Raw genomic sequence first — 18,514 nt, forward strand, 5'->3', positions numbered from 1 at the left:
CAGGTATAATCCACCTGGATGCACAAACACATTTGCAAAAATTGGGTCTAGGCATTGGGGGTTTGTTTTACCCTCAGTCATGAAGGGGTTAATAATCATATTAACCACTACCCGCCCGGCCTATAGCATATTGATGCCCGGGAAGTGGTTCTGTTATCCTGACTGGGTGTCATATGACATCCAGCAGGATAACATGCCGGCACACGCCTGTGGGGGGCACGCAGCGCGGCGATCACGAGTGCGGCGTGCCAGTCTGACACCCCGCATCTCGGATCGTGATAAGAAGCCTCTGTCAGACGCTTCTTACCACGTGATCAGCTGTGACCAATCACAGCTGATCATCGCGTGAACCAGGAAGAGCCGGTAAACGGCATTCCTCGGTTCACACTGACAAGGAGGGTCGATCAGCGGCTCTCTCTGTCCGAGGGGGGTCTGTGCTGATAATCAGCACATTGATTATCAGCACAGCCCCCTCAGATGTGCCAGTCATCTGTCAACCAGTGACCAGCGATGTCCCAAGATTAAAATCTGCCAGTGCCCACCACAGTGCCAGTCACTGCCCACCACAGTGCCAGTCACTGCCCACCAGTAACACCTGTCAGTACTTATCAATTCCTCATCATCAGTACTGCCCATAAGTGCCACCTGTCAGTGCCAATCAGTACTGCCTATCAGTGCCAATCAGTACCACCTATCAGTGCCAATCAGTGCTGCCAGTTAGTGCCCATTACAGCCGCCTGTCAGTGCCCATCACAACTGCCTGTCAGTGCTTATCAGTGCGGCTTATTGGTGCCCATCAGTGCTGCATATCAGTGCCTCCTATCAGTGCCCATCATTTCTACATATGAGTACCTCCTCATCGGTGCCCATCAGTGCCACTTTATCAGTACCAACTCATCAGTGCCCGTCAGTGAAGGGGAAAACAAAATTTTATGACAGAAATGAAGAAAAACAAATTTTTTAGTTTGCTTAGCAAAAAATAAAAACCCCAGTAGTGATCAAATACCACCAAAAGAAAATGATAAAAATGTAGGTTGGGTACAGTGTTGCATGACCGTGCAATTGTCCTGACAGCGCTGAAAGCAGAAAATTGTCCTGGGCAGGAAGGGGCGTAAGTGCCCGGTATTGAAGCGGTTAAAAGTGGAGCGTTTTTATACAATTACGTTTGTTGCCTTTAAAGCCCCAGATGGAATTTTTCTGTATGGATCGATGATTGGATGGATGGCGGTAACTTCTGTCCGCACCAGTAACTCGTTTTTTGAATTACCTACACTAGTTGTTTTCAAAATACAATTGAGAAAGTCTTAGCATTGGGAAATGTATCATTCCAGGTTTCTTGAACCCTGAGAAGACATAGTTGCAATTTGTTGTCCTTGGGATTCCTTACCTCATGGTCACATATGAGGAACTGTGTCTTCAGTATCTGAATGTAGCGATCCTTCCATAGACCGAGCATTCCGCTGCTCTTCTTCAGCCAGCCAGCCTTGTAGGTCTTCGCAGGTTCTGGTGGGGAGACACTCTTCCCGTTTATTCCCTGAGAACAAATACATAAGAATATGTTAACATGAGCGATTGAGAAACCCAGAAATGAGAAGTCACTATCACCCCAGGGTTTCCTTATTACTGCGGAACGTCTTGACCCTTTCACTGCCAAAGCCTTTTTTAGCAATTTTTTTTTGCAAACGTTTAAAAATTTATTTTAGGTCTGAAGATTACTTAAAGAGGAGGGCCACCTTAAAAAAAAAATTGTCAAATACTGCAGCTGCTGACTTTTAATAAATGGACACTTACCTGTCCAGGGTGCCTGCGATGTCGGCAGCAGATGACGAGCAATCGATCATCTCTCAGCTGCCATCCTCTGTCAGGGAATCAGGAAGCATTGCGGCTTCACTTCCCGGTTCCCTACTGCGCATGCGCGAGCGTGCTGCACGTCTTCACTGGTCCCCGTTGTGTTCTGGGAACTGTGTTTCCCAGAACACAACCGGGGGGGGGGGGGGGGGGCGTGCATCTGTGGCTAGCTGCAGCTAACTATTCCTGGAAGTGGGTGCAGATACCTGGATTATACAGGTATCTGCACCCCCCTTCCCCCCTGAAAGGTGCCATTTGTAGCACCGGAGGGGGGGGAGGAATCCGATGAGCGGAAGTTCCACCTTAGGATTGAACTCCGCTTTAAGCCCCCTCCAAACAGTATTTATCTTCTGAAAGCAGACTGCCTGGAGAATAACGTAATGGTAGTTCAAGATTTTTATGTCATGCGATATTAGCGCAATGGTTTATCAAGTGCAAAATTTCAGTAAAAAAAATACACTAACGTTGGTTTTAGATCATAGAAACGCAATACAGTGGCGAGAATAATTATTTGATCCCCTACAGATTTTGTAAGTTTAAGTTAATACATTGATGTTTTTGGTTGTAACATGGCAAAATGAGGAAAATATCAAGAGTTATGAATACTTTTTCAAGGCACTGTATATCCAGAGGATAAATATAAGTAGAGGGTCTTTCACACCCCCCTGAAAAAGCCACATGGCCCTGTGGCGTAACATGTAGGGGAGGGGCTTGCTGATGTCACAACTGAATGCCCTTGGTGTGGATCAGAGGCGCAGATAGACCATACCAGTGGTTACCCTAAGGCGAGGGCACATCTGGTGAAGGAAACCTCACACTGCACGGTAGAAGTTATTTGCACAAGGTGGTTGAACATGAAGAGGATTATTTTCATTATTCTTGATATATACACTACGTGGGACTACAGTGGCAAAAAAAAATATTTTACCCCCTGCAGATTTTGTAAGTTTTCCTACTTACAAAGAAATGAGGGGTCTATAATTTTTATCATAGGTGTATCACAGACCATATTGGCCCCATAAATAATGAGGAAGGACATCCAGTTGCAAAGGATTAGGAGATGGCGAAGGTATTGAAATTCTTCTTCTCCTCAGTCTTCACGAGGAAATACGGGGGGCTTCAGTAACTAAAACTGCAATGTTTATCCTCAAGACACATCACAGGCAGCACCTCCATGGTTAACAGAGAACAGAATTAAAATTAGACTTGGGAAACTTAATATTAATAAATCACCGGGACCAGATGGTTTGCATCCAAGGGTACTTGGGGAACTCAGCCAAGTAATTGCCAGACCATTGTTCCTAATTTTTACTGACAGTCTACTGACTGGAATAGTACCAGGTGATTGGAGAAAAGCCAATGTAGCACCAATATTTAAAAAGGGCCCAAAATACATCCCTGGAAATTACAGACCAGTTAGCCTAACATCAATATTGCCAAACCAATCTACTAACCTTCTATGAGGAGGTGAGTTGCCATCTAGATAAAGGAAGGCCTGTAGACGTGGTGTATTTGGATTTTGCAAAAGCATTTGACACAGTTCCCCATAAACGTTTACTGTACAAAATAAGGTCCCTTGGCATGGACCATAGGGTGAGTACATGGATTGAAAACTGGCTACAAAGGCGAGTTCAGAGGGTGGTGATAAATGGGGAGTACTCGGAATGGTCAGGGGTGGGTAGTGGGGTCCCCCAGGGTTCTGTGCTGGAACATAAATGACCTGGAGGATGGGGTAAACAGTTCAATCTCTGTATTTGCGGACGATACTAAGCTAAGCAGGGCAATAACTTCTCCGCAGGATGTGGAAACCTTGCAAGAAGATCTGAACAAATTAATAGGATGGGCAACAAATGAGGTTCAATGTAGAAAAATGTAAAATAATGCATTTGGGTGGCAAAAATATGAATGCAATCTATACACTGGGGGGAGAACCTCTGGGGGGATCTAAGATGGAAAAGGACCTGGGGGTCCTAGTAGATGTTGGGCTCAGCAATGGCATGCAAAGCCAAGATGCAGCCTCAGGAAGGATGTACTGGAAATGGAGCGAGTACAAAGAAGGGCAACAAAGCTAATAAAGGGTCTGGAGGATATTAGTTATGAGGAAAGGTTGTGAGCACTGAACTTATTCTCTCTGGAGAAAAGACGCTTGAGAGGGGATATGATTTCAATTTATAAATACTGTACTGGCGACCCCACAATAGGGCTAAAACTTTTTCAAGGAAGGGAGTTTAACAAGACACGTGGCCACTCATTAAAGTTAGAAGAAAAGAGGTTTAACCGTAAGAGTGGTAAGGATGTGGAATTCCCTTCAACAGGCGGTGGTCTCAGCGGAGAGCATCGATAGTTTCAAAAAACTATTAAGCCCTGTACACACACGATCGAACTTTCCGACATCAAAACCATGGAATTTTGTTCGAAGGGTGTTGGCTCAAACTTGTCTTGCATACGCACGGTCACACAAATGTTGGCCAACAATTACGAACGTAGTGACGTACTACGTGTTTTTTCAGCTCTTTAGCGCCAACCTTTGGGCTCCTTCTGCTAATTTTGTGTTAGTAGAAGTTTGGTGAGTGTTGACTTGCGCTTTTCTTTTCGCGTTTTTCATTTCGTGCTTTTCAGTTAGTTTCTGAAAGGCCCTTCGTGAACCAGACATGTTGCGGAATCGCAGGAGATAACGTGTTATTTATTATTGGCCATGGAGTTATTGCTTTGGCATTATTTTTTTGGTTGAATAATGATTTAATCTGGTATATTTTCTATATTTTTGGATGCCCTTTCTGGTTAAGTTCTATTGGCATGTCTATTTTTTTTTTTAATGCACAAATAAAAAAAATAAAAACATAACAATATTATTCTTGATAAAAAGCCTTTGAAAATTCCTTTGCAATAACTCCATCAGTATCACCAGCAAAGCAGCTTCATTATCCCATTAAAGAAGAGAATTGTGCGCTGCATTTCTAGATTTCTGAATTTGCCATGTCACGAATATTAATTCTCCAATACAAACGCGAGTTTACAAGACCGACCGCTTCTGCTTTCGAGCATACATGTTTGTACTTTGGACTTTTGTCCGACGCACTTGTGTACACATGATCGGAAAGTCCCACAACGCAAATTTGTTGGTGGAAAATTTGAGAACGTGCTAGCCAAAATGTATTGGTGGAAAGTCCGACAACAATTGTCCGATGGAACGTACACATGGTCAGACTTTCTGCCAACAAGCTCACATCACACAATTCCCAACAGAAAATCTGATCGTGTGTACGCGGCATTAGATAAGCACCTGAACGACTGCAACATATAGGGATATACAATGTAATACTGACATATAATCACACACATAGGTTGGACTTGATGGACTTGTGTCTTTTTTCAACCTCACCTACTATGTAACTATGTTTTTTTAATGATAGAGACAGAATATCAACCAAAAATCCCCAAAAAAACACATGATACAAATGTTATAAAATGAGTTGCAGTTGAGTGAGTAAAATAAGTATTTGATAGTCTACCAATCAACAATAATTCTGGGTCCCACAAACTGGCTAATAAGGATGGGTGAACGGTTCGGCCCCAAGCATAAGTTTGGGCCGAACTTTCGTTATTCGGAGGTTCGCGCAACATCTGAACAAACGGGTTGTTCGACCATTTGTTCGGCCCCCTGAACCGACCACAGTGCATTGTGGCGCTGAGCAGTGCATTGCAAGCCCTAATTGGCTGAAGCTTTCACTGCTTCAGCCAATCAGGGCACAGAGCTCTGCCAGAGTCTTGATTGGACACCGTCATCGTGACTTTATCCAATCATGGCTCATTCCCACCACAGTATAAAAGTATTCTTTCAATGGCAGCCATTTTCTGTGTGATTTCGGCATGGAGAGAGATAGAACAGGGCTCTGTTCAGTGCTATTAGTTAGTTAGTGTGCTATTCTGTACTATTTTGCTTCAATTGTCAGTGTAGAATATTAGTTTAGTGTCAGTCTAGGGATAGTGTGAGTGTAGTGAGGAGGACCATCATTCTAGCTTTGCGCTAGATTGGGGACAGCTCAGATAGTTTCACTGTAGTGTAGTGAGACCATGTCATTCATACATACATTAGTGTAGAGTAGGGACAGCTCATATAGTTTCAGTGTAGTGTAGTGAGACCGTGTCAGTAATATTTGCATTAGTGTATAGCTAGAGTAGGGACAGTTCAGATAGCGTTAGTGTAGTGACGTTTGAACATTGTCTATTTGATTGTATTACTGCCAGTTTAACGCCATTTACTTCTGTGTGTGTTACTGCCAGTTTAGCGCCATTTACTTCTGTTTGCGTTACTGCCAGTTTAACGCCATATCGTTTTGTGTGCATTACTGCCAGTTTAACGCCATATAGTTCTGTGTGCCCTACTGCCAGGTTAGCACCATATAGTTCTGTGTGCGTTACTGCCAGTTTAGCGCAATATCGTTTTGTGTGCGTTACTGCCAGTTTAACGCCATATAGTTAGTTCTGTGTGCGTTACTGCCAGTTTAACGCCATATAGTTTTGTGTGTTACTGCCAGTTTAATGTCATTTACTTCTGTGTGTGTTACTGTCAGTTTAACGCCATATAGTTCTGTGTGTTACTGCCAGTTTAACGCCATATAGTTCTGTGTGTTACTGCCAGTTTAACGCCATATAGTTCTGTGTGCATTACTGCCAGTTTAATGCCATTTACTTCTGTGTGTGTTATGCTATGTACACACGATTGGACTTTACGTCAGACTTGGTCCGGCGGACCGGAATCTGGCGGTCAATTCAATCGTGTGTGGGCTCCAGCGGACTTTTTTTCCCCAAAAGTCAGACGGACCTAGAAATAAAACACATTTCAAATCTATCCGACGGACTCAAGTCTGACGGACTAAAAATCATGAAAACCATTCGTCCAGATACAACGCAAGGACAGCTATTGAACTTCCTTGTTTAGTCCCATTTACGTCATCAAGTTCAAATTGAACAGACTTTCGAACGGACTTAGGCCGCGTACACACGGGCGGATTGTCTGTCCAACTTAGTCCGCTGAACCGTGTTTCAGCGGACAATCCGCTCGTGTGTGGGCTTCAGCGGACTTTTTCAGCGGACAATCTGACGAACAAAGTCTTACGGAATTTCCGTAAGACAGTCCGTTCAAACTTGGTTTTGTCCGTCCAAACTTTGTTTCAGCGGACAGTCCGCTCGTGTGTAGGCAAGTTGGACGGACTAAGTATGGTGCATGCTCAGAAAGGGTTTACACGGCCGAAGGTTGCATTGCAGTGTATAGGACGTCGTTTTTCTAGTCCCGTCGTACGTGCTGTACACGTCATTACGCACGCTTTCAGCGGACTGTCTGTTCATCGTGTGTGGTCAAGTCCGTTCATGCTAATTTTGAACGGACTGTCTGTCGGATTGTCTGCCGAACTTAGTTGGGCAGACAATCCGCCCGTATGTACGCGGCCTAAGTCCGGTCATGTGTGGCCAAGTCCGTTAGTTCAGAAAGTCCGTCCGACCTCTGGCCAAAAGTCTGTCGGGAAGACCGTCAGACCTAGTCCATCCAAAAGTCCGGTCGTGTGTACGCGACATTACTGCCAATTCAACGCCATATAGTTCTGTGCGTTACTGTATGTTTGACATATTATATTGCAGTATATTATAGTGTATCCATGGATTGTGTCTGTGTAGTGTGAGTACTCAAATTAAAGTGCACCAAACACTACTTTACATTGATTACAGTGCGTCTAAGTACAGATTTCCACTTCTTCTTTACATTTGCTTATAAGCACCACCCCCTCTCTCCCAATAATGTCCGGGAGGACAACAAGGAGAGGGAGACGTTCCCTTGTCACTGTAAGGGGACCAGCAACAAATGTATCCACAGGTAAAGGTGGACGTGGTTGTCAGTCCTCAGGCAGGGCATCATTTCCTCTGTTTAGTGAGTTTTCCTGTGCTATCCAACCACAGCATGCAGAGGAGGTGGTGGACTGGCTTACTAAACCTTCCTCATCCTCCTCGTCCTCTGTCATGCAAGCAGAGACAAGTGTGCAGTCCCCTGCAGTTGCCAGAGCGGATAAACCTGCCTCCTTGTCCACATCTATTCCTGATATAGCCTAGAGTTATTTGACCACAGGGTCAGCCACTTGCTCGTTGATGATGCCCAGCCATTACTGGATTCAGATGTTGGTTCTGAGGTTGAGGATGACAGGAACATGAGCCTAGAGAGAGGGAGGAACACTGGTAGACAAATTGGCATTCATGTTCCCCAAGCCGCAGCGTATTGCAAAGTTGTGTGCAGTGGTAATGATGAAGATGGTGGAGATGGAGATGATGATGATGAGGTCCCTAAGAACACCATCGCTACAGTCAAGCACGGAGGTGGAAATGTTATGCTTTGGGGCTGTTTCTCTGCTAAAGGTACAGGCTAACTTTGCTGCATTGAGGGGGCCAATGGACGGGGCCATGTATTGTAAAATCTTGGATGAGATCCTTCTTCCCTCAGCCAGAACACTGAAGATGGGTAGTGGATGGGCCTTCCAGCATAACAATGACTTAAAACATACCGCCAAGGCAACAAAGGAGCAGGCTAAGAAGAAGCACACTAAGGTCATGGAGTGGCCCAGCCAGTCTCCAGACCTTAACCACTTAAGGATTTACCCCCTTAAAGTGGTTTTAAACCTAGTTACACCACTTTTACTTACAGGTAAGCATGATTGCGCTGTTTGTAAAGGGCCCGTGCCATGACCGGCGGCTCCCACGAGCATGCGCGGGAGTGACGTCACACAGCTCCTGGCCAGTTACAGAGCTGGAGTCCACAGCCCTGGAACGAAGAGGGGTGAAGACAGATGCGGCATCACAGGCTTCATTTGTAGGTAAGTGCAACAAAATGGGCTAGTATGTGATGCATTCTAGCCCATTATGCTTTTACTTTGCAAGGTAAAAAAAGGATTTAAAACCCATCAGGGTTTTCTTCCTCTTTAACCACTTCCCACCCGGCCAATGCATATATACGGCCGGGTGGGAGCCGTCTACTTCTGATAGGACGTTCAGGAACGTCCTTCGGAAGGAGCGGGATCGCGCGCGCGCGTTCCTGCGCAGTGGCGCGATCCCGATGTGCTCGTGTCACCCGGACACGACACATCTCAGATCGGCAGGAGGGCTCTGTGATTGGCCCTCCTGATCACATGACGGCCGTGTCAATCACGGCCGTCATGTGATGTAAACAAACAGCCGGTTGCTAGGCAATCGGCTCCTCCTCTCCTCACACAGAAGTCATCGCTGAGGAGAGGAGAACAGATCGCTGCAGCCGGCTGATGATCAGTGAGTATGAGCTGTTTTTTACAGCTTTTTACTCACTGATCATCAGTCTAGTAGTGTAATACACACAACACACCACACAGTACAAACACAATGTCCCCACATATGTCCCCAAAACACACATGTCCCCAAAACATACATGTCCCCAAATAATAAAACACATGTCCCTAATAATAAAAACATGTCCCCCACATATGTCCCACTAAAATCACATGTCCCAATGATTATCTGCACACATATGTCCGTGATCACACAAACCAATTATTATACACTTAACGGAATTTTTTTTACCAAAAACATGTAGCAGAATACATTTTGGCTTAAATTTATGACAAAATTAGATTTTATTGGATTTCTTTTAAAATAGAAAAAAGAAAATATTGTTTTTTTTCCAAATTTCCGCTATTTTTGCGCTTATATCGCAAAAAATAAAAAACGGAGTCGTGAATAAATACCACCAAAATAAAGCTCTATTTGTGCGAACAAAATGATAAAAATTTCATTTGAGTACAGTGTAGCATGACCGCGCAATTGTCATTGAAAGCGCTAGAGCGATGAAAGCTGAAAATTGGGCTGGGAAGGAAGGGGGCGAAAGTGCCCGGTATTGTAGTGGTTAATGACCAGGCCATTTTTTTGCAATGCGGCACTACGTCGTTTTAACTGTACCCAAACACAATTTATTTCCTTTTTTTCCCACAAATAGAGCTTTCTTTTAGTGGTATTTAACCACTTGCTTACTTTGCACTTAAACACCCTTCCTGCCCAGACCAATTTTCAGCTTTCACTGCTCTCACACTTTGAATAACAATTACTTGGTCATGCGACACAGTACCCAAATGAATTTTTTGTCCTTTTTTTCCCACAAATAGAGCTTTCTTTTGGTGGTATTTGATCACCTCTGCGGTTTTTATTTTTTGCGCTATAAACAAATACATTTTGAAAAAAAACAAACTGTATTTTTTTAATTTTTACTATAATAAATATCCAAAAGACCCCAAAAATATCCAAAAATCCCCCCCAAAAAAACAAACAACTTTATTCATCAGTTTAGGCCAATATGTTTTATTCTACATATTTTTTGTAAAAAAAATCGCAATAAGTGCAATAATAAATATCCAAAAACCCCCAAAAATATCCAAAAATCCAAAAAAACAAAACAAAAAAATATGTATTTATCAGTTTAGGCCAATATGTTTTATTCTACATATTTTTTGTAAAAAAAAAAATCGCAATGAGCGTATATTGATTGGTTAGTGCAAAAGTTATAGCGTCTACAAAATAGAGGATAGGTTTATGCATTTTTTTTTTTTTTTTACTAGTAATGGCGGTGATCTGTGATCTTTAGCGGGACTGCGACATTGCGGCAAACAGATCGGAAACATTTGACACTGTTTTGGGACCAGTGACGAAGAGTGGACCAAAACACCTCCTGAGATGTGTGCAAACCTGGTAACCAACTACAAGAAACATCTTAGCTCCGTGTTTGCCAACAAGGGTTTCTCCACCAAGTCATGTTTTGCTTGGGGAATCAAATACTTATTTTACTCACTGAACTGCAACTCAATTTATAACATTTGTATTGTGTTTTTTTTCAGAATTTTTGGTTTGATATTCTGTCTCTATCATTTAAAATACACCTATGATACAAAGAAATGAAGAGTCTATAATTTTTTTTTTTTTTAAGTGGGCAAACTTGCAAAACCTGCAGGGGATCAACAAATTATTTTCCCCAGTGTATATTACCCGATTTTTAGTAAAATATAAAAGATAAGGTTGTGCCGCAAAAAATAGATACCGTTGTTTGTCATCTGTACAGTTTTAAAAAATCGTCCCAGTTGGCTTGGCATGCGGCCCATTCTCTGTCTCAGTGCCCGCCCCAGAGACTTCTCTGCCTATGAGTTACATCAGTTTATCTTACTACTGCAACGCCTCCTCTTCTGTCCTGATGAAGCCGCAATGGGAAACGCGTTGACTGATGGAGAAACATTCCCAACAGATTATTATGTTCTAACAAGCATACATTATTTATTATACCTATTTGGAGAGTTCTTTTACGTGGGGAAATATTTGCAGTATGTAATTTTATGTACTGTTGGCATATTTCATAACCCTTAATAGGTCTTAATGTATTTTAATATCTTTTTTGAACACAATTTTGTTATGGTTTTACCTACACGAGTGTCCAAATCCGTGTGTCAGTAAAGTCCGTTAAGCTAATGCCTTAGGGGTTTTGGTTTGTGGTTATGTAGATGGAAAGGATGTGGCACTTTGAGTGGTTATTTATAGTTGGAAGAATATAAAAGATGAGGTTGTGCCAAAAAAATTGACACTGAATATGTGAAGCGTTTAAAATGACATGCATCCGTGAAAGCAGCGGCAAACATATTTTACGTTCTAAATGCCCCCTACAGGTCATCGGTTTAGAGTTAACCATCCATGAATAATGAACTTAGAATTATTAATCTCACTCCGGCGTGCGCAAGCGACATGTAACATGTGTAGCACATACAATGATTTCACGTGTTTGTGTTCATATGTGCGTATCTGCGGCAGTCGGGCGGGGGCACAAACATTTTTGGAGGGGATTTTAAGTGCTAGGGTGTAATTTTTGTACACTTTTTTTTTTCAGTAAACTTTATTTTTCGACACGTAGGTAACAAAAAAATCCCTAGGTGATTTTTTTTTTGGGGGGGGGGGACATGTTTTTATTAAAAGAGGTATTGGGGGTCTTGTAGACCTGATGTCTCACCTGCTGCCCTTCAATGAAACGATTGAAGCACAGAACACGTTCCATTAGCTTCCTTGGGCTGGAGAAAGTGACAGCAGAACCTGGAAGTGTATTTTCACACATCGCTTCCAGGTTCTTACCAGGTAGGGGAGATCAGCGAATGGGTGTTTACTGATCTTCCTCCCCTGCACCCAGTGGCACCCATGCCAGTTTCGGTGTCTGCCCATGGGAGGGCGGAAACAAGGCAAGGGTGTGCAAGGAGGGGATGAAGGACACTGTTGCCCAGGTGCGTGGAAGCGATCGGGTGGCGCTACAAGGCTCCTCACAGCTCCTTGTGTCTCCTTCACCACCACTGCCTAGCCCAAGCTGCTACTACTACTACACCAGTGGCGGCCCGTCCATTTGTGGCACCCGAGCACCACCCCCTCTATACATGGCCACCACCCCCATGCTCCATCCTCGGCCGCTATTTTGACAGAACACCGCCACTCCCTGTTCATGCATCCGGCCCCTTTCAGGATGGCAGGGAGCATGAATTACAGCGGCGGGGGTGTTTTTTTTTTTTTTAAGCACCTGTTTAGAGCCAGAGGCTCTAACAGGCTTCAAATTAGGGTGCAAAGCATTGCGCCAGGAGCCCACCCAGGTGTTAAAACAGCGAATAAATATTTGCTATTGCAACACTGATCCTCAATCTGGCCAATCAGAAGCAGGTGTGAGACACGTTTTCCAATTGGCCGAAAAGAGAAGAGTCCCAATTGGCCGCCGAGGGGCAGAGGAAGGGAAAGCCGTCGCCGTTGAGTAATGGAAGCCGCCGGTGAAGCTTGGGAGAAGCGCTGCCCACCATAGATAAGGTAAGTGCACCAGACCCCCCCCCCCCCCCCGGCCGACTGACCGGTGAAGGGAGGGGGGAGGAGTTGGATGGTACTGTACAACAACAACAAAAAAATGACCGCCGGCCGCTACTGTACTACACTGTTCTACTGATGTATGAGCATCAGGCACTGCTGGCGGAAAAAAACTCGAGGATGGGCTGCAAAACCACAGGTTGCAGGAAAGAAAATTGCTTGATTCCGCCATCAACGCAGTTCCCCCAGGGAGCAGCTGGAATTCAAATCTATGGCCGGGGAGTACTAAGATCATTAGATCAGCATGACAGCCAAGTAGCTAGAATTTTCAGAAGCAGGTCAGAAATAGCAGCCTTTATATATATATATATATATATATATATATATATATATATATATATATATATATATATATATATATATTTTATATATAACAACTTAATGCCCATAATTCCAATGATTCCTTTACTAAAATCCTGACCGTGCATGTCAGGGCAAAACACAAATGCAGTAAATCTCAGCGATTCATGCACAGTTGCCTGCGATTTATTCCCTTCAGAGACCCTGCAGAGACGAGACCGGTCACTCTGCACAAGGAGAGAGAAGGGCGGCGGTGACCCGCAGGAGACTCCCGCACACAGCAAAGGGTCACACGGGATTACGGCACAGATCTGGAAGAAATACACAAAGCTCACCGAGAAGAATACCAATGACTGTTCTATTTATACAACAGTAAAAGAGAGAAAATCAGGCGAACCTTTTTGTTTCGAGGAACGATCGTACGATTTTCGGATAGTGAGTACACCACATTCGACAGCCGATTCCCACCGTCCGAATGAAAATTTCCGAAGAAACAAACTCCAAAAAGAAATTCTCATATGGGAACAGAACAAACAATCATTTTCGCTTAACCACCTCCTGCCCACCGTATAGACTGATGACAATGGGTGGGATGCACGCTCGTTCCGGGGAGATGTCACATGACGTCGCCTCAGTCTCACTGGGCAGTGCGGCAATCCCGGCGCGCTGTATCCCTGGGATCTCGGTAAGAAGCCGATGACGAGGATCTTTACTCATGTGGAACAGCCGATCACATGTAAACAAGGAAATGACGGTTATCGCCATTTCTTTCCTTACACTAACAGAGTGTGAGGAGAGGAGAGCCAATCAGTAGCATTTCCTCACATGGGGAGACCTGTATAGATAATCAGTGCCCTCCTTATCAGTGCAGCCCCGACAGTGCCCAGCAGTGATATCAATCAGTGCCCATCAGTGATGCCAGTTTGTGCCCATCAGTGATGCCAGTCAGTGCTGCCTTTCAGTGCCCATCAGTGCTGCCCATAAGTGCCGCCTATCACTGCCCATCAGTGCCACCTATCAGTGCCACCTATCAGTGCCCATCAGTGCTGCATATTTGTGCCTCCTCCTCAGTGCCCCCTTCAGTGCTGCCTCATCAGTGCCCATCAGTGCAACCTATTAGCGCTTATCAGTGCCCATCAGTGATGCCAGACAGTGCTCAGTGATGCCAATTTGTGCCCATCAGTGATGCCAGTCAGTGCTGCCTTTCAGTGCCCATAAGTGCCGCCTATCATTGCCCATCAGTGCCACCTATCAGTGCTTATCAGTGCCACCTATCAGTGCTGCATATTAGTGCCTCCTCCTCAGTGCCCCCTTCAGTGCTGTCTCATCAGTGCTGCCTCATCAGTGCCCATCAGTGCAACCTATTAGTGCTTATCAGTGTCCGTTAGTGATGCCAAACAGTGCTCAGTGATGCCAATGTGTGCCCATCAGTGCCACCTATCAGTGCCCATCAGTACTGCATATTAGCACCTCCTCAGTGCCCTTCAGTGCTGTCTCGTCAGTGCCCATCAGTGCTGCCTCATTAGTGCCCATTGATGCTGCCTCATCAATGCCCATTGATGCAGCCTATTTGTGTCCATAAGTGCCACCTATCAGTGCTTATCAGTGCCCATCAGTGCTGCATCAGTGGCACCTCAACAGTGCCCTTCAGTGCAGCCTCATCAGTGCCAATTGGTGCAGCCTATCAGTGCCCATCAGTGAAAGAGAAAAATTACTTATTTACAAAATTTTCTGACAAACTAAGAAAAAATAAATTCAATTTTTTTTTTTAAAGCAAAAAATAAAAAATCCAGTGGTGATTAAATACCACCAAAAGAAAGCTCTATTTGTGTGAAAAAAAATTAGTAAAATATCATTTGAGTACAGTGTTGCATGACCGCGCAATTGTCAATCAATCAAAATGTGACAGCGCTGAAAGCTGAAAATTGGCCTGGGCAGGAAGGGGGTGAAAGTGCCCGGTATTGAAGTGGTTATTGTGTACCATTTTCATATGATTTCCATACAAGAAATATCAGATACAAAGGATTGCGCGTGACCAGAAACAACAAATAACGAAAAAAAAAAAGCCTTTTGCCGCACGAGAATTTTCATACATTATTTCTATCCTCGGGTTTCGACTTGCTGTGAAACATCGATGAAAAAACAGCCAATCGGTCGCCCTATTGTCTCATAGTGTGTGCGGGGCTTCATTCATCCCAGTTCCTCTTTAAACAAAAATATTTTGTTACAGTTCTTTATATATTTTATTCTGTTCTCCGTTCACACTTGTGCGACTTCAAAGTTGCGCGATATCCAGTGCGACTTTGATGCGACCTTACACACTCCTCTCTAGCACTCAAGTCGCCTCAAAGTAGTGCAGAAACCTCTTCAAAGTCGCAGCGACTTTAAGTCACATAGATCCAAACTGGTGCCATTGAAAACAATGGGCTGTGACTTGTCATGCGACTTTCTGTGTCCAAAGTCGCATGACAAGTCACACAAGTGTGAATGGAGCCTCAGATGGAGTATTTATAATTACTATGTATATAGCACATCCGCCATGTATGTACTAGGTCGGGGGGTAGATATGAATAGTCCGGGTGAAAACACCCGGGCTGATGGAATTTCATGTTGATGGGAAAGTGAGAGGGGAATATGAAGTGGAAATAAGCAGGTAACAAGGACAAAGGGAAATCGCAGAGAGGAAGCTGGATAAACAATGAGATATCGCCAGAAATAGCAGTAAGGAGTGGCTGCATAGAGGGGTTACAGGGAGAGGCAACAGACAGGGATGGAAACTATTTACAGATTCCTCCTTTCTGTTAGGACTATGATAGACATGAGTCCAAACTTCACATATCTCTGTGTAGCTGTGAGCCAATCTAAGTCCTGTGTAGGTGCTACAAGTCATATACACTATATCACCAAAAGTATTGGGACGCTTGCCTTTACACGCACATGAACTTTAATGGCATCCCAGTCTTAGTCCGTAGGGTTCAATATTGAGTTGGCCCACCCTTTGCAGCTATAACAGCTTCACCTCTTCTGGGAAGGCCATCCACAAGGTTTAGGAGTGTGTCTATGGCAATGTTTGACCATTCTTCCAGAAGCACATTTGTGAGGTCAGGCACTGATGTTGGACGAGAAGGCCTGGCTTGCAGTCTTCGCTCTAATTCATTCCAAAGGTGTTCTAGGTTAGGACTCTGTGCAGGCCAGTCAAGTACCACAGGAGGGGGGAAGAGATGAATAAGCGGAAGTTTCACTTTTGGGTGGAACTCCGCTTAAAGAGAAAGAGTGTAATAAGTATCACCATTAGTGTCAGTAATTATAATCCCTAGCATTGGTGCCTGTGGCCGCAATAAAATCCCTGGAGCAATGGTGTCAGTGGACGCAGTAATAATCCCCAGCATTGGTGTCAGTGGAATGCAAAAATAACCCCCAGCAATGGTGTCAGTGGCCACCAAAATAACCCCCAGCATTGGTGTCAGTGGCTACAATACTAACCCTCCCCCTGCCCAGCATTGGTGCCTGTGCCTACAATAATATCCATGAACATTGGTGTCAGTGACTACAATAATAGCCCCCAGCATTGGTGTAAGTGATCGCAATAAGAACCTCTCAGTATTGGGGGCATCAGTGATCAAAATAATATATCTAAACAGTGGTTTCAGTGATCGCAATAATAACCCCCAGCATTGGTGTCAGTGATCGCAATAATAACCCCCAGCATTGGTGTCAGTGATTGTAATAACCCCCAGCATTGGTGTCAGTGATTGTAATAATAACCCCCAGCATTGGTGTCAGTGATCGTAATAATAACCCCCAGCATTGGTGCCTGTGCCTGCAATAATATCCCTAAAAATTGGTGTCAGTGACTGCAATAATAGTCACCAGCATTGGTGTAAGTAGCCACAACTAAAAACCCCAGCATTGGTGCCAGTGTTCACAATAATAACCCCCAGCATTGGTGTCAGTGATCGCAATAATAACCCCTGGCATTGGTGTCAGTGATCACAATAATAACCCCTGGCATTGGTGTCAGTGATCACAATAATAACCCCCAGCATTGGTGTCAGTGATCACAATAAGAACCTCCCATTATTGGGGGGTGTCAGTGATGAAAATATTATCTCTAACCATTGGTGTCAGTGATCGCAATAATAACCCCCAGTACTGGTGCCTGTGTCTGCAATAATAACCCCCAGCATTGGTGTCAGTGATCGAAATAATAACCCCCAGCATTGGTGTCAGTGATCGTAATAATAACCCCCAGCATTGGTGCCTGTGCCTGCAATAATATCCCTAAAAATTGGTGTCAGTGACTGCAATAATAGTCACCAGCATTGGTGTAAGTAGCCACAACTAAAAACCCCAGCATTGGTGCCAGTGTTCACAATAATAACCCCCAGCATTGGTGTCAGTGATCGCAATAATAACCCCCAGCATTGGTGTGAGTGATCGCAATAATAACCCCTGGCATTGGTGTCAGTGATCACAATAATAACCCCTGGCATTGGTGTCAGTGATCACAATAATAACCCCTGGCATTGGTGTCAGTGATCACAATAATAACCCCCAGCATTGGTGTCAGTGATCACAATAAGAACCTCCCATTATTGGGGGGTGTCAGTGATGAAAATATTATCTCTAACCATTGGTGTCAGTGATCGCAATAATAACCCCCAGTACTGGTGCCTGTGTCTGCGATAATATCCCTGAACATTGGTGTCAGTGGCTGCAATATTAACCCCCAACATTGATGTCAGAGGGTCCAACATCATAAAACATTTTGTGGCTCAGCCCTAAAATGTACAAAAAAAAAAGCAAAAATGTCTCTGGCAGCAAAAGGGTTAAATATAATGTTTAATGTAGTAATTCGTGTTTATTCTCACAATGGAGATGAAAAGAGCAGTGTTGTGTTGTGTTGTGGGTTTTTTTTTTCTATAGATGTACATTTCAGATGTCAAGGACCTTTGGCTACATAAAACAGGTCCATTATAACTTTATTTCACAGATGATGTTCTGCTGATTCTCTGTCAGATGTAATGTGCTTAGCAAACATTTCCAGGAAAAACAGCTCAGTAAGAGAAAAGCATCTCCTGCTCTCATTTCCTGTTTCTCTTTAAAAAATATGATTGACGAGCATGAAGATTGCTGAAGGGAAATTATTTTTTTGTACAAGATGATTTTTATTTTATTTATTAAGAAAACAAAGAATTATTATTTCTTTCTTGGTTGTTGTAAATGCTGACTGCAGGGTAGGGGTAACCCATGAAGAACACGCAAATAATCTCTTTTCCAGAAACCCTTCTTTATACAATTAACCAACATACACTATCTTGTCAAAAGTATTGGGACACCCACTTTTACACGCACATGAACTTTAACCACCTCAATACAGTGCACTTACACCCCCTTCCTGACCAGACCAATTTTCAGCTTTCAGCGCTCT

The 18,514-nt window shown here is 43.9% G+C and overlaps 1 protein-coding gene across 2 annotated transcripts in view; it reads right to left on the bottom strand.

The window, feature by feature from the left end:
- The window catches only part of LOC143963502 (pleckstrin homology domain-containing family O member 2-like), a 97,750-nt gene that overhangs the window by 39,952 nt on the left and 39,284 nt on the right, over positions 1-18,514 (bottom strand). For both annotated transcript variants that reach the window (XM_077473144.1, XM_077473145.1), the window contains exon 2: positions 1,388-1,534. In XM_077473144.1, coding sequence (XP_077329270.1) covers positions 1,388-1,534 — 147 coding nt within the window. The remainder of the gene's footprint in view (positions 1-1,387; positions 1,535-18,514) is intronic.

Source organism: Lithobates pipiens, unplaced genomic scaffold (assembly GCF_037356315.1).
Source record: "Lithobates pipiens isolate NorthernLeopardFrog02 unplaced genomic scaffold, aLitPip1_a1.2 Scaffold_8, whole genome shotgun sequence".
NCBI classification, from domain to species: Eukaryota; Metazoa; Chordata; class Amphibia; order Anura; family Ranidae; genus Lithobates; species Lithobates pipiens.